Source organism: Pseudopodoces humilis, chromosome 6 (assembly GCF_049639895.1).
Source record: "Pseudopodoces humilis isolate 2021_Gansu_Grassland_sample_001 chromosome 6, ASM4963989v1, whole genome shotgun sequence".
In the NCBI taxonomy this organism is placed as follows: domain Eukaryota; kingdom Metazoa; phylum Chordata; class Aves; order Passeriformes; family Paridae; genus Pseudopodoces; species Pseudopodoces humilis.
Genome location: NC_142205.1, coordinates 52,025,148 through 52,050,954, shown reverse-complemented (window position 1 = coordinate 52,050,954; position 25,807 = coordinate 52,025,148). Strand labels below are relative to the sequence as shown.

At 41.1% G+C, this 25,807-nt stretch overlaps 1 protein-coding gene across 1 annotated transcript in view; it reads left to right on the top strand.

The window, feature by feature from the left end:
- Positions 1-588: 588 nt before the first annotated feature.
- The window catches only part of GRID2 (glutamate ionotropic receptor delta type subunit 2), a 671,390-nt gene continuing 646,171 nt past the window's right edge, over positions 589-25,807 (top strand). Inside the window, exon 1 of the mRNA XM_005517465.2 lies at positions 589-932. Coding sequence (XP_005517522.1) covers positions 845-932 — 88 coding nt within the window. The 5' untranslated portion in view covers positions 589-844. The remainder of the gene's footprint in view (positions 933-25,807) is intronic.

The window sequence follows — 25,807 nt, the reverse complement described above, 5'->3', positions numbered from 1 at the left end:
ACCAGCAAAGCAAGCTCCAAAAGCAACCTGCAGACCATCATCTGCCTTCCTCTGCCTCGCTCCGGGTACTCCTCCTCTCGCTTCTGCCCTGTCCAACCACCACCTTGCGCGACAGAGACAGCACGCTGGGCTCCATTGGCAGATTTTTTTTTTTTTTCCTCCAGTTGTGGGAAGCGATTTTTCTAAGCGAAGGGTGGGGGGAAATCTCTGCATTACTATCTGCATTACCTTGAAGTTCACTTTGTTTTTTGGCCTCCGGGGGGGCTTTTCCTGCAGGAATCTGGCTGCTGGGAGCGGGATCGCCTGCTCCCTCGGTCGCCCGCTCCTCCCACCTCGCTGAAGGCGAGCTATTTGCTGCGGGCTCCCGAGGCTTCTCTGGCCAAGAGGGTTTGTGCGTGTCTGCTCGTGTGTGCGTGTCTGCTCGTGTGTGTGCGTGTGTGTCTGTGTGTGTGAGCGTGTGCGTGGTGTGGCTTGGAAGTTGCTGTGCGGCAGCGGGACCGAGCGGATCCCTGGACCCGGCGGAAGGATGGGGATTGTCTGACCAGCAGAGGCGTCTGCTGCCCGCGGCGGCGCCCGGGCTGGATGGATTTGCTGCCGGCGCTCCCAGCAATTCTGGTGCTGCCCAGGAGCCCCGCGAAGTGAAGCGGGGTTTCGCCGAGGAGAGAAGCGCTCGGAGCCCCGGGCTCGCTCCCTGAACCAGCCGCGGCTCTGCGCCAGCCATCGGGATTTACACGCTGCTCCGGCTGCACCTCAAACTCTTGGGCTTCCTGCGCTGCACTGTCCTCCGCGGCCGCACCGTTTGGCGAAGAGATCTGTTGTTATAAAGCCTGGACCTCCGGAGGAGATGGAAGTTTTCTCCCTCATCCTGGTCGTGTCCGTCTGTTGGACTCGAACCTGGAAAGCGGCGATTGCAGATTCAATCATTCATATCGGTAAGGGGGTGCTGCGCCTGCTGGTGCTGCTGGACACTTTTCCAGCTCTCCTTTGCAACCTTCCCTCTCTTGGAAGGCTTTCCCCCCTCCCCCCCGCAGCCCCCACTCGCTTTTATCGCTTGCTCGCTTGTGGGTTTTTTTGTTGTTGTTTAGTCCCCTCTTATAATTGCTTTCCACCAGGACCTCAGTCGTCCTCTTTTTCCCCTGCCGCGCTGTGTAAAGGTTTCTTGGCGGCGGGGTATGTGCGTGCTTTAGACCTTGAGGTTTTGCTGGGGCTGCTGATGGGGGGGCCCAAGGCTCGGGCACTTCCCCGGTTCGTGCCCGCCGCCCCTCAGCTCCAGCCTGCCTTCCGCCTGCCCCGGCTCGCCCTCGGCCGGGGGGACACCCCACGCCTCCCCGTGTTCCTCACACCACGGTGACAGCCACGCAAAGCCCCCACCCCTCAGACTTTTCCTCCCTTCACACCCCATATCCCGCCTTCCTCTCCCGCGGCGGAACAGGTGGTTTGGCAACGTGAGCGCTTCCCCTGCCGCGGGCGGCCAGGGCGGGGGCGGGGGGCTCCGGCCGGCCGGCACCCCCTTCCCGGCCGCCACCCTGCGGCCCCGTGTGCGCCTCCCGGAGCCGCGGCTCCCGGGAAGGGCAGCGGCCTCCCCTCCGCCCCGGGGGCAGGGGGCAGCTCGGGTGATGCCGGTGCACGGCGCTGCCTGCGCTCCCCGCCGCCCCTCGCTCCCCGTTATCCCGAGCCATCGGCAGCCCTCCCTCCTCCCTCTCGGCGGGCGCATCCCCGTGAAGCGCCGAGCCCCGCTGCGAGCGGCGCTCGGTTCCCGCGGCTGGCGAGAGCGGGTGGCCCCCCCTGCGCCGGCCGGGGATGCGCGGGGAGGGAGAGGAGCGGAGATGGGGAGATGAGGAGAGGAGGGCGCTTCCCCCGCGGCCGTTCGCCCATCTGCAGGCACCGCACGCAGGCGGAGCGGGGGCGGGCGGGCGGCGCCGCGCTGCCCCGGGGAAGGTGCATTTCGGGGCAGGCTCCCGCCGGGGTTTTGGGGAGGTTCCTGGGGCGGTGCCGGCCCCGGCTGTGGGGCTGCTGCCGCTGTCCCCGGGGTTGCCTGTATAAATATGTCTGCCGGTGCTTGCGGTGGGGATCCGTAGCGGGTTTCTGTGAAAGGGGAAGCGGGGAGAGCGTTTGGAAAGCCCGGCCGTCAGGAGCTTTCCTGCAGGACCCGTACTGGGGCAGCGGTGCGCCAGCCCTTCGTGTAGCTGTCCCCGAGGCCAGAGCAGCGCTCCCCTTAGGTACCGCAACTTTACAGGGGTCAGTCCTTTTGGCTGTGCGCGACTGGAGCAGCAAATATTGCACAGGGGAGGTAGCGCTCTATGCCCTCCTTTTAAAGGGAGAAGGACTTTTTAAATTCTTCCCAGTTGCAGACTGTTAAAGGGACACTAGGAGACAGTTACGTCTCAGAGTTTCTTTCTTAAGAGCTTGTAACAAACGATCACATCCTAGGATTTGGGGGGAAATTTTGACTGTGTAGCATTTGAAGAGTTTCTTTGCCATCCACTGTCGCCCAGCCTCCTGGCTAAAGCAGCGCTGCTGGGCAAGCTGTGTGCCTTTGCTCTACCATCAGGGGAGACGATAGCTTTTCTCCCCTCGTGTTAATGAAAATTTGTTTGGTTTACTTGTTTTATATGATAAATGCAACACATTTTAACTCTTTTTTTTTTCTTTTTTTAATTTTTTTTTAATAATACTGTTAGTGATTAGAAATCCTTATTGAAAGAAGAAAACCAAAACAAAAAACAGCCCAAACTAGCAGAACCAAAGCAGTTGCTTCTCAGACAATTTGTCATGAGAGACAATTAACACAGTGGACAAGGAGATTAGGTCTTTTTTTAGACGGGTTTATGCTGCCATGAAAATGGCAAACTATATAACTGTTACACAGAGCTTTAAATCTACTAAAATGAATACTCTGAAAATAAATTACCTGAAATCAGAACTGTTTTAACTGTAAACAAGTACACAACTAAATATTCCAACTTGCACAGCTCACAGATGAAAATTTGGCCCCAAGTAACACCACTGTGTTTTGTGACCCGCTCCTCTGACCCCCTTTTGCTTTCTTCCACTCGTATTAAATACATTAATGCATTAAATATTTAGACATAAGTAATAAACTGTATTTATTTAAATGAGTGAGCAAAAGCAGTAGCAGAGTACTCTATGAAGAAATTAACTACAGAAGAACTCACAAAGCCAAAGAAAAAACCAAAATGCTCAGTTCAGGAGAAAAGAAATACTACCAGAGGTAGTACTGATGCCTTAGGCAACAGATAGAATAAATGCATTATCTTTTTTTTTGTTCTGCAGTGCTAACATATTCAAGTGGAAAATATTTTCCCGTGTTTGAGAGGGGCAGATGGTCATAATAACATGTTACCTGTACATACCCTTTTCCTAACAATACATACTTTTTTAATATAATGCACAAACTCTCTTGCTTGCCTGCATTTTATTTTATGTGTTTCCTGTAAAAGGATGCTTTCTGTCTCAAAGTATTTTATCATTAATCTCTTAGACAATGCCAAAAAATGTTACAATTAAGTGAGTAGATATTAACGACTTGGTGATGTCAGTGGGAGGGATACAGTGACTGGTATCTATTTATGATAATGCCTTTTCATATTCCTGTCTTCTGTGTACCGATTCTGCTTTTGGTCTCTAGAGAAGGTCTGTGTATGTGTAAAAGTGCACATTTACAAAGAAAGGTTTTCCTGTATCATATTTTAAACATCGGTAGAGCTGCTTATAGTCTGCATGTTTCTGCTGCCCTGCTATTATAAATAGGAACTGGCAGTTCAGAAAGACTACATTAAGCACTCTTGTGAAAATGGTGAAATGAATCGACTCCACTATAATTTTCCTTACCCTTATATAAAAAAGAAAGGGGCAGGGTTACCATGTCAAAACTGTGCAATCCTGTATTATGCTGCTTCTCTCAGCCCATGCATTGATTGAGTAATTTCATCAGTCCCACATTACTTGATTGCTTAGAAGTTTCCTAATGATCTGTATGCTGTAGGAAGAATCTGAAAGTCGTGAGTGGAATGGTAATGATTCTGTGTTTTATGAGGCTATTCAAAAAGTCGCTCTGATTTATGTAGCTCGAAAGCTCCCAAGTCTTTGAGATTAGCCACGCTGCCTGATATTTCCTTCATACATCAGTCGTCCCACACTCCTCACTCCCTAAACAGGAGTTTAGAACAGCGTTTTAATTAAGCAGGGATTAGGTGGCACTCCTTGTCAACCGCACAATTTGCGTATGCTTTGTATCTTCCACCGCTGATAGTCTCATGCCTTTATATTTTGTACTTTGTGCTCATTATTTTCCCTTGATACATCTGTACATGCTTATCGATTTCCTATTGTGCCTATAGAAACATATAGGCAGATATATGTGCATTAGGTACTGCAAAATCCCCTAGGGCAGCAGGCAGAGGGTGTGGTACAAAAGTTTTGCTGAAAAAATACTCTACAGTATTTTTTGAAGGCTAATTAATGTAGTCCAGCCTCCCTGATTACATCAAGTTGGTTTTTATGTTTATCAGTAACTTCAGTCATATACAGTCAGCTGTGTATTGCCCTTGGCATTTTTATTTTTAATGGAAATTTCATAAATATATACAAGATACAGTTATGTATTACATATGCTTCTACATATAATTATACATCTGTTTTTAATATATTTATATATTTAATATATTTATAGATACCATTTTTTCTTTCTGAGAGAGAAAATCAGTTCTGCCCTTACCTTATTCCTCACATCTTTTAGGCTTTGTAGGCCAGGACTTGTGCATTCCTGTTGTTGGACAAGTTCCCAGCATTTTGGCTCACACCTTTAAGCTCTTCTGTACCATCCATGGCTAATAATATCAAGGCAATTCCAGCATGGGGTCTATTGCTTGTTTCTTCCCTTGGTATTGGTGGTGACTAAAATGTAATTTTTTTTCTGTAAAGGAAAGGGGTTCTTGTTGCTTGGTGGTATGCCTGTCCACGTTTCTCCTTGTAAGCTGATGTGCTACAGTGCAGCTTGAGTTGTGTTGTGACTTGGTAATAGGAATTTAATTTGCTGTGCTATTGGTGAAGCCTCATTAGGAGGTATGTAGTGTCTGCCACTAACCGTTCATTACAGTACTCTCACATACATTTGTAAAGCACAGGACAAGCAAGCAAAACAGATTAAAACCAAATAAATCTGTGTGTGCCTGTAGTGTCTGCAGGGGAGCATACAGGTCCCTGTTGTCCCTGCTCTAGGATGTGAGAAGGTTACTTGCTGAGTTTAAAGACACCTGTGAGTGAGGACCTGGACCCCAGTGTGCTGGGGCTGTGCAGCCAGGAGGTTCTCTTAGTTACTATGTTCTACTTAAAGGGCTTGGCCTGCCTGACAAACTCTCTGCTTCTGTGTGCCTTATTTCTGAAACACTTTCCCAGGTGCTTAGATTTGTGGGAGTGCTTCAGTCCCTGTGATGTATGTTAGTTACTCTGTAGATAAAGAGGGATGACTTTGCATGCTATAAATTAGGGTTTGCCATCATCCAAAGGCATGTTTGCCATTAGGTGTCACTGCTTTCTGGAGTGTTTCTTAGTTGTCATCAGGGCCTGATCCAGAGTCTTTCATAATCCAGGTGAGTTGCTTAGTTGACTTCAGAAGATTTTAAGCCGAGCCTGTGGATTGCTGACCGCAGCAGGCAGCTCCTTTTCATGTTCTTAAATAACTCTTGGTGTTATATCAAGTTCTTTGTCCTTGATAAAGGCAGAGTAAAAAAAAAATCAACCATGCGTTTTCAAGTGGTGCCCTAACAAATGTCTGACATGGCAATCACTGCTGCTGCTCTGTGCTTTTACATGACTACTTATGGATGCACTGAGCCTTTATTCTCACAATGCCATCTTTGAAAAAGCACACTGGAGAAAAATCTTTCAAGACTGTGACTACATAAACCTACCAACTAAGGTTCATTTAACTTAATGAACAAAGGCATTAAGTATGGTTCTCTTCCACTCCCTGGCCCTGTAAAGCAAGTGGTATTGGCAAGAGATGACTTCTGTAATCCATTAGGTTACTCCCTAGATATAGACTTGAACTTACATCATTTTCTTCCATTTGATATATAGCTATCTATAATCTGCCATGACAGCCTGGTTTTGGCTGAAATTTATTGGAGGCTTTTACCTTTTGAGTTGAGGTTCGTATTTTCACTATTTGTTACTGCTACTCCACTGCTTGATTTTTTTTCATCACGGTAAAAGATGGTTTTAAAAAAAGTTTATGTGAAAGAGTAGTTTATTTGACTATCAGTTCCTAATTAATTTTCTTAATTACCTGGGTTATAGATGACAACATGGTAACACTCTTTAAATCTACACACTCTCCAAACATTTTTTTTTTTATATCTTCTGTGTTTAAAATCTTAATAGGCATAGATAATTACCACTGATGTTTGGGCTTACAAGTGACCAATAAGAAAAAGAAATAGTATTCTAATATTTTGAGCAATTATGACAAAATGATCAAACTTTGAAAACATGTTTTGCACATGTATTATGATACATGATGGTATGTGCCAAAGATTGATTTCAGGTGATACATTAGTACCGAGGCAAATCCAGATACCTTTCTGCATCTGCAAATCCAGTTGCCACTTTTTTTTTGGATTTTTTTGTTTTTTTTAGTTAGATTTGAATTCCAGAAGAAGTGAGCTATTACCTAAGCTGGTGAAATTTTGAAGAAAACCTTGATTTCAGGTTCAGGCTTGGAAAACTTGGACAGCTCCACACCTGTGCATCCTATAGACTTTACAGTCCAGTTCATGGCTCTGCTTGTGCTCACACCCATCTCTGAGAGCCCCAGATGTACTCTGTGCTACCTAAAGTGCCAAGAGACAAGTATGACTGTCACAGCCCAAGAGTAAAGCACAGCAGGCAGGTTGCTGGCACCCTGCCAGAGTGGCTGGGAGCTGCTCATGACAGCTCATATTTGAGATGTTTTGCACCCCAGGATTGTGGTGTAGCAACTGCCTTCCTACAGGGCTTCCTGCACACAGATGCATTTCCTCTCCCTCTGTGGTGTTATATTATCTTCCTGCACCATGTACTGTGTCCATGAGGAGGTAGTTGCTGTCCTGTTGCTTGCAGTAGTTACCAAAATGAGCTGTTTGGCCTTTTTCACAGTAGTGTTGGCTGTGGCTTCCTCACTCATCTGGGCTAGCAGCCTGAACTGGAAAAGGTGCAATTCTGAGGGGGTGCAGTGTGATGTGTGGCATGGAATGTGTGCTCAATGCATGTTGGGTAAGTTTGGTGGAGTGCTAATTAATCCATCCTCAACACCACGCAAGGAAGGCCTGGGAAGAGCCTTCTGGGCACAGCTTTTAGCTGGCTTGTGCATTTCAATCAGCACGTGGAGAGAAGGAAGTGCTGTTGTCATCCACTACAGAGGCAGAATATAATTGTGTGTTCTTGTCACAGTAATTTACACATCTAGACTGAAATGGAAGCATTTAGAGGAGCAGTGAGTGAGGAAAAGGTGTCTTTCTTGCTGTATCTTTCTGGATTTCCCAGGAGTACCATCAGGGCAGTTTCCTCTGCTATACTTCTATACAAGTGTCAGGCTTTGGTTTCTGGTTATTGTTGGCCAAGTGGTTGTGAGAGCTGATGGAGTAAGGGAAAGATTCTTGGGTGTCTGCAACCACTATAATTAATAAAGGCTCATGTGACTTGGAGAGTCATAAGTGACCTCTCTAACAGTGAGGACACAGGCTGAAATTGAAGGCTAGCAAATGAAACGGTGTTTGGATGACAGTTCTGAAATCTGGCGAGGGAGCGCGTTTGATGTTGTGCACTGCTGTAATTTTGTAAGGTTCAGAATTTATGCCCTAGTTTCAGTGGTAACATACTTAATTCAGAGAAGGAGGTATTTTGTGTTCTGTATTGTACCACAGAGTGCACTTCAGCTGGAGAGACCTCTTCCTGCTTTGGTCAGGGACTCACCACAAAAGCTCCAGGAAGGGATATTGCAAGAGCTGCAGAAAAGAAAAGAAAAGAGAAAAAAAGAAAAAAAAAAAGAAAAGAAAATAAAAGAAAAGAAAAGAGAAAAGAAAAGAAAAGAAAAGAAAAGAAAAGAAAAGAAAAGAAAAGAAAAGAAAAGAAAAGAAAAGAAAAGAAAAGAAAAGAAAAGAAAAGGGAAAAAGCCCTCATAAAAAGTGACATTTACTTAATGAGAAAGGATAATAGAGTAACTGCAGCATTTCTGGGTAGCATTAAAGTTATGCTGGAAGAGGTGGTACAGAGACAATTACTCTCGTTTTAGTCAACTGTAAACTGATGGATTTGTAAGAGCAGAGTTAGATTTAAAGTAGATTTCCATTATACACATTAGTTGTGGAATGATGGGGGAGTAGGCTAGAAAAGAAAAGATGAAAGGGAAAAAGTTTCTTGAAAGTTGTGCTGGGTTATATGACAAACTCTATACTCAGAAGGAAATTGAAAAAGAAAATGAGTAAAAATGCAAGGAGGGGAAGAAAATAAGATATCAAAGGCAAAAGCCACTAGTTCTGTCTGTTTCTGTTTCTTTGGGAGCTGTATAATGTTCTGTAAATGCTATGCTCAGTGGAAAAGTCCTGAACCAGAAAGGGGAAAAATGTGAAGATACAGAATTTAAATGAGGAGTTATATGTGTATTTTAATGTATTAGATAACACTCTGTGCTGAAATGCTAATTATTCCTAATTGTTATATTTGCTTTATCCATGAATAAAATATCACATATCTAATAAAATATGCAGTGAAAATAACTGTAAAATTCCTCTTGGAACCTTTCATGCAGATTTAAAGGATTTAATACTTTATTTTTTCATTGCTTTTTAAAACATTAACTTTCTGTAATCAGTTGGATGGCTAAGGCCAATATCCAGTGAACCTAACAATAATTGCTTGTTTTGCAGAGCAATTTTTTGTTAGTCCAACCATATCTTTCTGAGAGGCTTAAATCGAGTTGGGTGATTTCATTATAATAATTCACTTGTGATAAATCAAAATCAAATAGCACCACTCCAGTGCTGTGGAAAGGAGCTCCAAATGAGAGCTCTGGAGAGAGTAGAGGGTGGTAGAACAGCAGACCTGAATGCCAGGCATGGATTTGCTGTGCCTAATTTTAATGTACACAGATATATATATCAATTTTGCAAACCCATTTTTAAACAGGGAAATGAAACTTTACACAGGGCAGGCTTCCCTGCCTTGGGATGCCAACTCCAGACCTGTTCTTGGGACCCAAACCTGTTGCCAGACTTGCTTTGGTTTTAAAGCATGCAGGAACTCATCTCAGTCAAGCTCGGGCTCCTGAGCCTTTGGGATGTTTTGGAGATGTCAGTTGTATTTTGCAGATGCCGAGGCACTGCTGCAGTTATCTCACTCATTACAATCTGTAGTAAAACTTGTCTGGCTGGGCTGAAAGCACACAATGCAGGTACCTCCAGACCAGACATTATTAAGCAAGGATGTTTCTTTCTGTTTATCCTTTGCCTTCTTGCAATCGTTATGGTGTTCAGCTTAAACATTTGAGAAATATTTTAAAACCATTTCATGTACAAGAGGGTTCTCAAAGGGAAGAGGACAGTAGAAAAGACACAGTTCTTGCTCAGTGAAGCCACTGTAGAGTAGTGGCAGTGTGTGTTCAGTGTGGACTGTGCATTAAAGGCAAGTGAAAGTGGTGGCTATTTTAGGTCATGTTAAATACATTTGCATGTTAAAATACGTTAATTTCTCCCTTTCAGTGTTTCTTTTTCTCTCATATTGCAGTCTCATGGCAAGAAGTTGTGATGATCACTGTGTTCTATGCTCTTAAATATCTGCTTTTAATGTTCAGGAAGTAAAAAGTTAAACACACCATAAAACAAATATCTATTATTTGGATAAAACTGTTTTTTCTCTGGCAATTTCTCTGGAATTCCACTTACTTGACAAATACACCTTGAAAAGTTGGTTGAAATTCTTAAACTAAAGTCTTCAATCAGCTTTCTTCTTTGTGAATAAATAGGCTGAAGCAATATTGAAGTATATACTAATAATACTAATGTATTTGCTATAAAGTCTTTAAAAATTTACTATTCTGGAGCTATTCTAGCTCCATGCTACAGGTTGATAGCAAGCACTGGGGTATGTATTAGTGTGTGTATATATAGATATATATATGTATGTATATGTATGTATGTATTTTTATATATTTACATATTTATATTTTTATATTTATCTATATAGAATATGTATATTATATAATATATACAAATGTATATATATATATATATATATATATATATAAAAATACACACTTTTTCAGTAATCAGAAAGACTATTCTTATTGAAAATATTTGACTGTTTTTTTCTGTAATTTGGGATGGCATTAGTTTCCACCCTAAGTAACAACATGAAGTTTTGGGAGGCTTTTTGCTTGCAGGCAGGAAGCCATAACGTTAATACAAGTCGTGAAATGGCACCCCACTGTGCTGGAAACTGTACAAACATGAAACAAAAACTTTGCTGTCAGGAGATTTGAAGTGAAAGAAAGGGTTTGGATCTCTCTGCAACTCATTTGGTACACCTGGAATCTTGTGCATCTTTTGAGAGGCAGATTCACTCATTCTTGTTTGTGAATAATCACTTTGAGTACAAAGGGATGAAAGCAGGTAGAAATGTCTGCAGGGATGACCTGTCAAGGCAGATGCTGCATGGCTGATAGCAAAAAATCCTGATCTGGGACTGTGAGGTGAAAGAGCTGACAAGAGATGAAGGGCAGCAATGTGTTTATAATTGTTACCTGCTTATAAATATTACCAGTAACATTGATTAAATTGGCCAAATAGAAGCAGTCGTTACCTCATCTGCTGCCACCATGTTACTCTCTGGGTTTGCCTGTTACAGGAAGTAATGCATGATTATGCACATTCCCACTCCCACTGTCTGTCTCACTTAGACAAACATTTCATAGTACAGTTTTGGAAAACTAAGAAGGAAGAAAACATCCCTTTTTTGGAAAGTGGAACAATATATGTTGCAAAATTCCCTACTTTGTTTAAAAGAGATATTTAAATATACTCAGTGATTCTGAAAGTTCCTTCAGCCTCCTTTGGTAGTCTCGTGAAGTTTTTGTATTACTGTGGAGATATTACTGAAACTATCTAGAGAAATTCTTTTCCAACTCCTCAAAGTAGCTTTCGTGTTCTGGAATTGGATTGCGTCCTGGAGATACATGAGAAATGCTCATTGACTTGAAAAAGTTCTCCCATTTTCAAGAGTGTTGCAGAGAGTATAGGGCTTATGTTAAATAAAACGTCTGAAGGCAGTGGGAAGAAAAAAAAAGCATGTTCTCTGCCACGGAACTGCTCCCAGAGCAGGACCGCTGGTGGGAGCTTTGGAAAGGAATTGGAGGGTTGGGTTTAGCAGTGGTGGGAGTTGGCTGGGTGGTGAAGGGGTGCAGGAAACATTTGGAGGGGTTAGCATGAGTGATGGGCCGTGCAGGATGCCTTCAGGGAATGCTATATGGCTTGGAGACTGGGCTTTATATTAGGGACAGTCCTTGTAGGGGAGGTATATGTCTAAGCATATGAGAAAGGCTGGGAAATCCAGAGGAGGAAGGGACTGGAATGGCACAAATATTACTGAAAAGCTTAATAATATAATGCAAATTGTGCTTTGAGAACAATATAGCTGGAAGATAATATTAAGTTTTAAAAAACCTAAATTACAGATTAGAACATGGGATAGTTTCTCCCTGTCTAGCCTCTATAGTTTTACCATAAAGCATTTGATTTGTGTGGTAGATCTTAGTTTTTTGGGGGTTTTTTCAGCCAATAATTGTACCTGGTTACTTGGCAGAGAAGTGAGATCCATTTTACATTTGTATTGTTTAATACCGTTGTACGCAGATGCAAACAATGAGTACTGAAGTGTCATCTTCCACTCCTCTCCTCCCAGGATAACTCAGAGTGTATTGTACCTTCCTGTGCCTTGGCACTACCTTAGCATTTTATTTCATAGGCTGGTCTGTTCCATGCCTCCTTATAAACTCAGTTTCTGTGGCAGGTGAGCAGGAGGAAGGGATGCACACAGCCACAGCTTCTGCTCCATTGACTTTTGACCTATTTTAGGAAGGAAGGAAAGGGTAAGTAATGCAGCCTGCTTCTGGATGTAAAGCCTGCCATGACTTTCATGGAATGAGGGGGCGAGTGCTAACATTCTCCTCACCTCAAATAGCTGCATAGCTTGCTTTAAAAGTTACACCTTTCTTCAGTGAAGCTCCAGAGTGGTGAGTGGATCTCCTTTCACACTTGTCTCGTGGCATATGTCCTCATTTGGTCTGGTTTTCTGTCAACATCAACCTTGTCCAAGCCCCATTCAAGGCAGCAAAGGCACAGACAGTGGCTTGTGTTTCCATAAATGAGATAAATCCAGAATTGGGATAATAGTTTTTTAGAATATTTTTCTGTTTGGTATCAATGATCTCTGATAACAGGGAATGATGTATGGAAGGACGAGGTAAATACTTCCTCAGGGGGAGGTAGATAATGATAGCATTTGGAAACTGCTGTTGCTTGAAATCATCTTCTCAGGATTTAGCCATTTAAAAAAAAAAAAAAAAAGTATGTTCATTACAGTATGTGGGGTTGGAGGTTTTTTAGCATCTTTTTAAAGGGATGCATTTTCTCCCCAATTTTTTGTGAGACTGCCAAATGTCCCTGAAGCTAGAATTAATTGGCTCTTTGTGTTGTGTCAAGTAAGGAGTACAAGTGTTTTCAGAAAATATTAGGTTTACAGACTTCCATAGAGAACATGAAAGGGTGAGAGGGGATAACTTTCTATAAACAAGGTTCCTTGCATCATTTTGTATCACAAACTTGGAGTAACAAATAGAATATTGAAATTGCTGGTGTTGGAGCTTTGGAAGCTGTTGGAAATATCTCCGGTGCCGTCATCCCTTCATTCTGGCTAATTCTCCCTTCAGAACAAGCGTGTGCCGACTTCTCTTGCTCTCACCTACAGGCATCTGCAATGAGTAAACAAATGTCTTCTCTGCAGAAATAATAGCATTTGGGTTTTTTGGAAAGAAGTTCAGGAGTAGGGGCCATGGAGATGTGCTTTGTTGTTTGCATTGCTTTAGTAATACAACAGAGGTTTCTTGTTGCAGTTCATTTCACAAATTCCCCCTGACCATTTTAGATTTGAAAGAATTTTACCATTTTTTAATACTGCTATTTCAAAGTATTCACTTCTTAAAATGGATGGAAGCCAGTGGATGGCAGCAGTCATAGATGAAAGGTTTGAAACAGCGCTTTTATGGAGGGGTTTGAGAACTAACTCTTGGAGCCATTGCATTACAATTCCAAAGTGTTAACTTAAGTGTAATAATGCTCTGACAAAGTGCTACTACCATCTGCTAGTGAGAATTAGTAATAATTTAACATCTCCATAATTCCCAGAAAGAGCAGAGGAGTCATGGCGTGAAGAAAAGTCTAACTCTAAATTAGTATTTTAGTTCAGGAAGTCGCAAACTCTTTGTGGGGACCATGAACTAGTAGAGATTTTGTGTCACACTCTCAGCTTGCATAAGAGAGTAAATATTTGTGGTGTATAACTAGAATGGTGCCTGTTTCTAATTGTTTCCAGCTTGGTCCCCAGTTTTGAAGCAGAATCCTTTTTATTTGCAACCACTTCTCATTCACATCACAGCAAAAATTCAGTGGTAACTACAAAAACATTTTACATAGTAAAGAGGGAGTATGCTCCCCATGGATATGTAAAAAGCTTCATTCCTTATAATGCAACTTTTGTGGACTGGGAGGCAGTTCTTTGTTCGGTGCTCCTATGGGTTTTGAACGCCACCTGAACACTCAGCCCATTCTGCAATGTGAAAGTTGGTCTGCACTGAAGAGTATGATCTGTGGCTGGAAATGCTTTCAGAACCAGAACATCTCCATCCCTAGACTTCTCTCAGCTGAATATGCAGAAGTAATTCAGCTTCTAGTAAAGAGAGGGTCTTACCAGTTTTGAACCTACTCCAAAAGCCAGTGTGACTTACTGGTACCTCTTAGGAATGCTTTTTGTATCAGTAATGAAGCTGCTTTACTCAGGTTAGCAAACAGCCAAATCTTGCACGATATTTAAAGAAGGGAGTATGAAGAGCAATCTAGTAATGACAGACTACACATAGCTGTTGGATTGTCTAGTTTAGGAAGGATTTTGGAGGTCCATATTAAAAGATGCATTTTATAAACATTCCATTTGAGAAGAAAAGGGAAAATATGGCCAAGTAGAAGCTTTTTTGTGTCTTTCTCTTCCCCCTCCTAAAAAAAGATTCACTGAGTTTTGTTTATTCAGAGTCTTGCATGTTCTGTTACATAGTTATTATTCTTAGCTTGCTCTGCACATAGGTTGATCATATCTCAAATGCTTTTAGCTGAAATAATCTTCATCAGCATTTCTTGCTGAGGTATGGGTGCTGTGTGCATGTCCATAGGCCTACTGGTACAATGGCCACGTGGTCATGTAGCTAAGACAGGCTAAGTCAAATTCTCCTAAATTATAAACCAGTTCTACCCTGCATTATCATTTTGCATTATTTTTTTTTTTTTTTCCATGCTAGAAGTACAACTGATACTGATTTTGTGTTTGAGGAGTCAAATCTTTCACTTGTTATTTTGGGTGTAAAGATCTTCACCTCTTCCAAAATGCCTGACACTGCTTTCCTTGTTTTTCATGTAGACAGGCTGATTACCCATAAAGTTACTTGTTTGAGACAAGTAACTGTAAATCCAGGATGAATGAAAGATTTCTTGGCTGTCTGTTACTCAGTTCAAGCAACTGTGTTGTACTATCACTGACTGATATTTTGGTTTGTCTGATATGAGAGAGGGAGCACAGAGGGGCACCCTCTATTGTGTTAGCAAACATCTGTGTGAGACAGAGGGAACAGAGACTGTTTGAACTGTGAGAATGAGGTCTTACCATAACGGTGTTCTTGTCATGCTCTTGCTTTTTGCTTAGACAGGTTTTTGTTTCCTTTCATATCTCATGCATACAGAGAAATAAAACCAGATGGATTTTTCACACATTTACAGTGAATTATGGGCTGATGAAATAGAACTGGCCAGTCCACAGTTGTCAGTCGATAAAGCTGCCCCTTGAAGGGATCTCTGTTTTTTGTGACTGGGTGCTGAGTAATTTCTGCCGGGTCTGTCACAGGGTGACCTGCCTGAGAATGAAGCTAGATGCATTCCCACATCGTTTTCACTGCTTGTCTCCTTGTATGTAAATGTTTATCTTGCCTCTTAAAACCATTTAAATACTGACAGATTCAAAGCAAAAATGAGCAGGAACTGAACTTTATTAAGAAGCAACTTGTGATAGGGCTAAGGAGGCCAATCTCTCATAAATCCATTATTTTTGAAAGAACTCAAAGCAAATTCTAGCAGCTATCTTTTTACTGATCCCTCTCATTCCCAGCATCTTGACAAAGAATGAGATTGATTTTACCAGGAGTGAGGGAAGGAAACACTTGTTCTAGCACCAAAGTAAGGGGCAAGGTAGGAGGTGGTTGGTGTTCAGTTGCAGGTCTTCTGCTGGTTTTTCAAGCAAGGCAAACACAAGGCAAAGGCCTCTCTCCCGGGCCACCCTGGCCAATCTACCCACAAGACATCAATATGATGGATGGCGAAGCAATGGCGTTTATTGCAGGGGAATTTGACCATTTATAACTTAGGGTCATTGTGTTACTCCCATCTGCTCACGTCACACCTAAGTGCTATTGGCTAATTACAGGAGGTTTTACTATCCTAAAGAGAGGGGTTTTTGCTAACTTTCCGTTACATTCCGAAATCTTCCGCATCGCCGGGCCTTAAACTACAAGAGTCTTCATGAATTCTTGCCTTCGTGATTGAGTATAAAAATGGCAGAGTGCTGTGCAAGGCACATATTTGTTCCTTAAAACCATCCAAATTTTCTTAAAACTGCAGAGAGGTGTTTTGTGAGATTTAAAATAAAAATTCAGAAGTGCTCAGAAATGTCCTTACTACAAATCCTTCTCAGTAATCTACCTCTATAAATAAACAAGTGTCTTTTAAAAAGTGTGATTGGCAAAAGCCTGGCTAAATGTGTTTTGGGTCTAAATGGAACAAAAGTGAGAGTGGGTTGACAAAGGAATATCCTGATACAGTTTGCTGAGGAGTCACTCATGGCAGCTAAACCAGCTCATAGCTGGGCAGGTGTAAGGTTCTCCTCCTTTCCTTACCTTCTTACCAAAACAGCTTGGATGTGCTCCTGGCCACCCCTGACTATCCTGTTTTGTCTATGCAGCTGCCTGCCTATCTCATTCCCAAAGGGATTATCTCATCCCATCTCATGCTTCCACTTTGCTGCCACAAAAACCACTTCCAGAGGACGGTTAAGGCTTTAACTGCATGCCAGCAGTTTCGTGTGCTCGTGAAATGCCAAGGGTTGAAGCCCAGAAAGGAAAGTTCTCTGCCACTTGGCAGGTACTTCTGTCAAGCAGTTCTCTCTTCACCGTGTCTTGGGCCATTTCCTCCAGACTGAATTTGACACCAGCAATGACATTTATCTTCCCAGTACCTGTGCTGCAAAAACCTAGATTTATGGAGATCCATACCTTGGAGATGAAATGACTATGCATTTGTGTACAAAACATATTTATGTTGAGATTTGGCATAATGGTAGGGAGGAACTGGAGGAGTTCCTGAGGCAGAAGCTTTAAGGTAAGAGCTGTCTCTGAAATTTGTGGCTAAGTGGCAGGGTGTGTTGCTGGTGCTGTTCATCCTATAGCATCTCTAAGTACCCGTCTTGTGGTGAGAGTACCTGAGATAATGGACTAGTTTGATGTGCTGTCTGTAAAAAGTGCATAGTAAAAAGCAGACCATGGTGAAGTTTTATACTTGCTGTCTTGTTTCCCATCAGCTTAATTTACTTGGTCTCATGCCCCAGGACAATGCTCTTGTATCTATGTTACCAGAAAGGCAAAGGAAAGCTTCAATAATAGTTTTAGCCTGAAACTATTTGGGAAATATTTCTGCTTCTGTTAGTTCTTATTTTCCCCCATCTGTGCTGACAGATTATATTTATTAGCACAACACAATATTTGGAGCCAAAATACGTACTAAAATCCTAGTTAAATTGCTTATTTATCAGTCTGCTCCTTATAAAATAGGATTTCTAGGTTCTTGCTGGTTACATGGTATAAATGTTACTGGTTTGGGGGTCCTGGAGCTAACTTGGCTGGACACAGTACCTAACTTACTTACACTTGGTCATGTTAAATATATAGTCTGTATTGAACTGCATTTATATACAATCAAAAGTGAAGAGCAGATAGAGAAGCTGAGGGTTTTTTTCTAACTGATAATCATAAATTGTGCAGCCAAGAAGTTTTTGCAGTGACACCAAAGGATTTTTGATACACTTACTTTTATATCATGCAAAACAATATTTTTGCAGACTGCTGGTGCTGCTGAATGACTACAGCCTTGAAATATTCTCAGACTTTAGGTTTTTCATATTCTGTAAAGATCTGAAATAAAGTGTCATTGTCCCATCTCACCATCTGAACACAGTATGCATTTGAACATGTTGCTGGGTTCAAATGGAGTTTTAATCCTGTATTAATTATTTTCTTGGTAATAACTCCTACTGGAATAGTCATCAGGATGAAGACTGCTGGTCATGTTCCTTTTCTCATCTCTAACTGGAACGTGGTGAAGGGCTAAGTAGATTTTCAAAGTAGTCACTTATGCCCCTTTTTCCAAGCAGGGCACGTAATTCACATCTGACGTGGTTTTCATCATCCCCGAGGGCTGTTATAGTGCAGCCTCTAATGCAGTCTGAGAGACCTGAGTGTGTGTGGATAGAAACTTTTTTAGGAGATAAGGTGGAGGAAAGAAAAGAGAATATTTCCCATATCACCTTTTAGGGAAAGCTGCCAGAGCCATTTAGAGGGAAACAAAACGAGCTATAACTATCTTGTCATAGATGATTCTTTTAGATAAAAACATCATGCCCTCTGTTGTAGAACTTTTGGAGGAAAAACATGTCTACCATTGGGGCTGAAGTCTGTTTTCTGCCTTTTCAGACTCCATCTCTCATGACTTCTGAAATCAGTATGAATCATTCCATTGACTTTATTGGACTTTGGATCACATCTTCTATATTTATGTAATTCCTCCTTGTCCTTTTATCCTTTCCTTCTCTCTCCCATCAACTACTTCCTTGCCTTTTTTTATGCCAAGGTATAGTAGCTGCCAATACTCATAAGCAGCCTTTCAGTAATGCATGTGGGGTGTTTGTGCATGTGTGAATTGAGGGAGGCTGACTAGGGAAATCTTCACATTCCGATTTAAACATGGGTGGGAATCCCACTGACACATGATTCCTATTAGTATTATCATCTTTTGTATTGCTTTAAGTATTTTTGTCTGAAGTGGCAAAACCTTATTTAGAAGGAAGTTAATTTTTGCTGTTTCTGGAACATTGATTACTGTCAGCTATGAAAGACAGAACAAGAGGGACTACACTGATGTCTGTTCAGGGCAACCCCTGTGTATCCTCTATCCCATGCTTTATTCTTATTATGGCTAAAAGGAAAGGAGACAAAAAGTAGCTTTGTACCCAAGGAAAAAGAGTAGGATTTGGATTCAGTTTTGGACTCTTTCCTGATCTGGAGGGACACATACAGTGGTTGACACATATGAACTGTCAACATGGGATCATCAGGGCTCCTCATGAGCTAGTGTTGCACCCTGTGCAGTTATTGCCTTGACTTGTTGAACCTCTCTTTTCCACGGGGAGAATGATATCCCCTTGCTGAACTCCTTTTGCCATGTCTGCTGTGTTTGCCCTCTTCAGGTAGAGCTCTGCCTCGTGCTGCCTTGTGTCTGCATGGCCAGTGACAGTGATACCATTTCAGCTGAGACCTTTGAAGTTTCCTGTACAATTGTTGGTTGTAAAAACGTATTTTTTGCATCAATGACTAGAACAAGCTATTCTATTTTAGGAAGGCGAAATTTGGATGCAAGCAATGAGCTTGTTCTGTGATATGCTTCCAAGATGATTGTGAGTGATGGAGCTGGAGTGTTTGCTCCGTTTTACTGGAGGCTGGAAAGTGCTGATGTGGATTGCTGCTGTTATGGGCAGAAATTGGGGCTTTGGGTGTAAGTTAAAAATGTATACTTGTATTTGTGAAAGCAGTCAAGCTCTAGCTTGTGTAAAGATACTTATGACAGTGTTTCAAATGGCACTGTAAATGCATCTCCCCATGAATAGGAAACAAACTGTTTCTTTTTTCACATATTCTTGTCAGCCATTGCAGGTAAACATGTTATCTCGAAGAATTGCTCTATTTTGCATTTTCTGCACTACTTTCAATTAGAATCTGAAATATCCAGTTTGAAAACCTAAACCTGAAAATTGTAGATGATTTCCTGAATTACCAGAGGATTATGTGTTTGTTTGTTTTTCCTCTGACATACAATACTGCAACATTGTAAATCCACCAAAGAGCAGGCCAACTAAAACAATGTCATTTATTCTACAAGGCAAAGCGAGTGTTAGAGCAGAGAAGTACACATCTGTTTTTGAACTAATGTCTATGCTTCAGGTGGGCTTTAAAAGCTTAATTTCACACCTTTTATTCTTCTGACTAAGGCTTTAAAACAAAAGCATTTTTGAGAACAACTTTCCTATTGGAACTATTAATTAAAGATGCTGCAATAGTTAACAGAATAGCTTGCTACAAGAATTGTGGGGTTTTGAAAGGGGTACTTTCAAATTTAGTACCTTTTGTGCAACCTGCAGAATGTGTACAGCAGGTGAAACAATCCTAGTGATCTGTTGGTTTTCTTACCCACTGCTTAAAGTTGACATAAAAAAAAGAGATGAGCTGTGTTTCCTGAGCAGAGATGAAAATATTATGCATTGTTCCATTGAGGAATCTGCATCCAAGATGAGTGTTTTCTCTGCATATTCTTACTTGTGTGCCACCACTTGGTCAGCTTCACTTTTTCTGTGATTCAGAAAAAAATCCACTGCTATTTTCTGAAGGGTGTCCTATTGCCCTGCTTTTTGGTGTGGAGTTCCTATAATTTGGGATTCATCCTTCTCATCTGGCTGTCCTATTGTGCATGTGTCAGTATTTCCAGCTGTATCTCTCTACGGGCAGCAAACTTCCCTTAACTTTCTTTTCCTGTTGGATCTGTATTTGCCTTTTACAGGTGGCTGAGGGGTACAAGTATAAAGCATATTCTATATGTACTCCTTTATTTTTACACTGAAGCTGGCAGGTTGTATACTTCAAATATTTACAGGGATTAAGTTTGAATAAGCTCTGAAAAGTTCATGCATTTCACATCTTATTTTAAAGTAATTCAGAGTCTTCATCTGCAAGGCTTTTTAAAATAATGAATATTTTTATGGTATTTCATTTCAGGCCAAGCTGAGTAAAAGCAGGATTTTTTTAAAGTTACCCAGCAATTGCAAGTCTTAAGTGTTATGAACTCACATTTTAGGAAGGTTTGTATTGTTTATTATGCTGGCTGGATTAGTCAAATCCTGTTTAAAATATTAATAGGAAGAAATGTTAACACTCACAGCTTTACTGTGAACTGCAGCTTTAGGAATATTATCTGAGCAAGCAAGGTCAGATTAGTCGTGCACTTTAGATGTAAGAATAATGCTGTGGTTAAAGCACTTGACTTGCACTTGGGAGACTCCTGTGGTTTCTTGCCATTTCCACTAATTCTGGCATGACATTGGGCAAGTCATTCATCTTGTTTTGCTGTGTGAACAACAGTGAGCATTTCTGGCTCTGTCACTATCTTCAGAATATTATTTTGCAATTATTAGGATTTATAAGGGAACACTGAAAAGCTGGGGCATCCTGAGCAGATAAGCGGAATCTGGAGCTTCAAAACAAACAAAAGCCTTGAGCTTTTCCATGTCACTCTGAGGCACACTCAGAATGTTCTGTTCCCTCTGAATGGTAAGATCTGTAATATGTAACTAAGGTGGTATTGCCAGATCTTGACAAGGCGATGACAGCATATGTATAAAATGTTTTAGTGTGGCAGTGGGAATTCTTCCTAGACTGTTCATACACATATTTACTTACACAGCCACATGCAACTACATACTTTTACTATTTTGTTCCCCAGCAATATTCAGAGAGACAAGTTACTTGCACCATTACTGAGGATAGACTATGGCTTCTACTTCAACAAATGACTGAAAATAATTATTTGAAGAATTTCATGGTTACAGAACCATCACTGATCAATATATTAATGTAAAAAATGAGGGGAGCTAAATGTTAAATGTAAAAAATCAAAATCTCAAAACGTACTATTTTCTTTTTATTCAAGGCAAGGAAATTACATTGGTGGACATTGGTTATTTTTATAGCTAAATAAAAACTTTGTAAGATTTCTTAAAATTTCATTTTATGCTATAGTGTTTACGAAGGATGCCTCAAACCAGCCTAACAGTTGAGTTAGGTAGTTAATACCTTGATTATATGGGTATCTGCTATCTAAATTGGTAATGTTAAGGCTGCTTGTTATTGTAGAAGATAAACAATTCCTTTTGGTTACTAACATTTATTTTTCCCGCATACCAATTATTTTTCCTTCTGTTCTAGTATGTATATATAGCTCTTCTATGAGTAATTCTGTCTATGTTTGTATAATCCTACAGTGTTTTCTGAATAGATTAAGGAATTAATTTGCCTTCTAATTTTCTTCTTCCTTATTCATCATTTGTAACTATGCAGAACAATAATTAAGACAAGAGGGAAGAAGTACAGTGCATTGATTATTGTTTAAATCCATAACTGCATATTAAAAGGGACATTCAGTTATAAACTCTGTTAATCAGTTAAATGGAGTTTATTTTTAGAAGGGATGTGTGGGTACACATATGTGATATTAACAGGTAGGTAGTAATGTCAGTAGGTAATTTTGCCTCCTGTATGTGAATATGGTTGATTTTGGGTACCCTACTGACTTTAGAATGTTTTGCTGATATTCTGGAACTAGACCTAAGTAATGTCTGTAGGGAGCAAATAATTTGGTTTCTGAACCACACCAGTTCTCAAAGCTTCCCACAAGCCACTGTGTCAACTTTGCCCATTCACCTTGCTCTATCTGGGGAAAAGGTGTGGTTTTTGCAATGTAAAAGGTAAAAGTACATTCCCTGAATTATGAAGAGGAAGCAAATGAGTTGTCCTAGCCTATATATTTTTATCATTTCAAGCCACTCCGGGGTTACATTGTGAGTTGTTAGGTTAGCTGGTCAGAATTGTGCTGGAGGAAGATAAATTTTAGCCATTAGCACATTAGCAATGTGAAAAAGAGAAAGAAACACAATTCTATTAACAGGGCTGATGGGCCAGTCAAAGTAGGTGGAAAGTCATTAGGTGTTGTATTTCCATCAATGTGTACATCTGTAGCAATTGAAAAACACTTAAGGAGTTGGAGGCTTCAGATTATGATGCAGACACTTGTCTTCAGTAGGACATTTGTTTTTGTGCTAGCTGTTGTGCTCAGAAGCATCTCTTAAAATGCTGCTGAGAACTACTCTGCAGTTTTCCTAATCCCCCACACCACTGTGCAGCTATCTGATGTCTGTGAAAGGCAAAAGAATTTAAGGATACGAAAAACAGAAAAGAGAAATGCAGTTTGCAGAATTGTTTTCTTGATTTCTATGTTTTACCATATATGAGGTTGGTGTGGAAAATGAATGATGATTACAAGTAATACATTTATTCATTGTGTATTGTCAAAATATGAATAGGATTGCATTCTAGTACTTATTTGCAGCAGTATTTGCTGCTTGTGATAGCTTCTGGTCTTCTTGGAGTCAAATGTGAGCAAAATAGGCTTTCACAGCATCTAATTCGGACTCCATGATCCCTCCAATTCCAACTGATGTTTTGAAAAACTTCTGCCCTAATAATTTGTGCCTTTTCGTTTGCTATCAAGAAAACTTTTTTTTTTTGGTCTGGCAAGTGATGGCCTTCAAAAGATTTTTCTGCAGCAGGAACAAAGAAAAGCCGTAAGGGCTCTGGTTATTCTCTCCCTCCTATGTAAAATACCTCCCTCTGCAAAATACCACATTCTTTTTAATCACAGGTGCCAGGGCACTGCTGCCTGTTCACTCTCTTGTGATGTTTTCCAAGGAGAATTCTTGCTGTTGCAGTAAATTGTAGCTACGGACAGAAGGAGCAAGTTATCTCAGTGTGTTCTTAAGCTAAAGAAAGTCTGTGGTTTCTTCAGAATAATTTCTTGGCTCAGTTAGTTCCTTTGAGGACAACAGCTTTGAGGTAACTTGCTAGAAAATCAGTGAAATTTGAACTTTTTGAAAATCAAGTTAAACTCCTCATGCATATTTCATGAATGCTTCTGTAAAGAAATGGCTTCAGTGTACACAGCAGGTGCCAAATTACAAACTCTCTTTCTCTTTCTATGTACACGTACAAAGACAGTGAATCATTACCAGATTAGTCACCAAATGGTTGCAGTGCTTTAAGATGAAGACACCTGTCTTGGCTGCTTGTCAGAGCTCATTGTCCCTTTAGCCTCCAAGTATCTGACAAACTGGTGTTCCCTATTGTCTTGTTTCCAGCTGAAACCCTTAACTACTGACCTTTATGCCAGAAGTTGTGGTGGTACCACTGGCAGGTAAGGGAGGAATAGGTGTTCATTCAACTTGGATGACCAGCTAGACGAGTCCCTCAGTCTAGCAGAGGCAAGACAGCTCTGGTGAGTTTAAGTGACAAGAAATCAGTTGAAATATAAATAATAATATCAGCTTTCTTGTTAAAAAAACAACAGTAACAGTAGTAATCTGCTTTCTAACCCAAGAAATTCAGGGGAACCACTAGGAAAGGTCTTAGCTGAATTTTCTTGGTGGTGATGAACATTCTTGGTTAGGTTAGTCCTTTTCCACTGGTGTCTTATTGACTGAGCTGGTGTTGATCTAATGGCCTAGGAGCTGAATGAGAAGTTTGGGGCTGATTCACTGTGATAAAAGAAAAAGATTTATTTCATTATTCACATAGTGTGGGTTAATTAAAAGAAAATGAATGTATTTTTTCAGTTGTCAAAAGTTTCACGGTTTTTGTTTCTGTTGAGCTGCAATTTTAAGTGAAAACATGTATTGTACCTATATCACTCTTTGAGCAAAAAGTAATGCACCTCCATCCTGGGGAAGACAAAAAAAATCCAGATTCCACTTCCTCAAGCCTCTCATAGCAGTATCTTTGTATCATTTCTGATGTTCTTTAGGAAGATCTACCTACGCAGATGGACAAACAAAAGTCACTACAGCACAGGAAGTATGCAGATCATTCTGCATTTGTTTTTAGACACTAAGTTTTATCAGAGGGTCTCAGAAAGGCTGTGGATTGTCTCTTATTAAACAGCCCCTTTCTGTGTAATTTTTATCAGTTTAAGAAATGTGATCTCTCTTGTCTCTTAACTTAATGTTCAGCCGTATTGATTTTGGAAGAGACTGGGGCATGCATACCTATGCAGAACACTTTCCAGAGAACTTCAAAGATTTTCAATTTGCTGACATGCAAATTGAATTTAATGTGATTACAAATTTAAACACAAAACCAAATTAAATACCTTTTCTATAATTATGTATAAGTTTAGATTTTAAAAAGTGCTTTATATGCATCATGTTGATTTTGTTTTTAAACTGCAGACTCCAGTTTGAGGTGCATTGCAAATGTCATGGATTTATGAACTGGTTGAGGAGAAAGCAAACAGATTCTGCTGAATTAAGCAGAAAATTAAATTTGCTATGCATAAAAACCTAAAGTATATGAAGGCTATTGATTTTTTCAGTCAGCAAGGCTGTGATTTGCTTTGTTTCTGTACAGTGCTGTTTGTTTCCTGGTGGGAAATACACCCCATCTGAGAGAAGGAAAAGTAGAATGCAGCTGTTCATCATTTTGTGCCACTTTGCTGATGTAAAGTGAAAACTAAATAATCCCAGCAAGCTAAAATTCTTGGCAAAGGAAAGCGTTAGGTGTGGGGAAATGGTATGGAACAAGACAGACAACTTTAAATTGCTTTTTGAGAATTTGGCTGGTCAAGGTTTATGTAAGAACTTGCATGTCTGAAGTGATAAACCGCAGTCTGTGAATTTCAGTAAGTGGCTGGTGTAAATGAAGCTTCAGTGGTCACATTTGCTATTGTCACAGTGGTTGCTTAGCCCACAAACATGACCACTTCCCAAAGTGTGATCCCACTCTGTGGGTGAAACTGTATCTCAGAGCCTTGAAAGTGCCTGACCTGTACCCTGCCACTTAAAAAGCATGCTGGACCTCAGCAGTGCTGCTTAGTGAAGGACAAGGCTCCCAGTGCTCCCAGTTGCTGTCACGCCACTTTTAAGAATTTGTGACTTGGGTTCATGAGTTCTTCAGTGAAAGGACCTCATCTTGCACACACACCCACTTGGGATTAACAATGACCTGTAATCAGCAAGGAAGAACTGTATAATAGTGAGGAATAACAAATGCTTGACTCTCTGGTCTTGACTGCTGCCCATTCAATGCTGCAGGAAGAGGCAGGTGTTCCCAGCACCAGGAGGTGACACTGCCTGTTTGGGTAATGGGAACCCGTCTGGCACAGCCACCGGCAGCCTCTGCCCAGCCTGAAGGGTTGGCAAACACGCTCGTATTTATAGCTGGATGCTCAGCAGGCAGTGCAGGTCATAGCATGAGCTGGTGTTCTTTGTCTCATGAGTGGCAGCTTCTTACAGGATT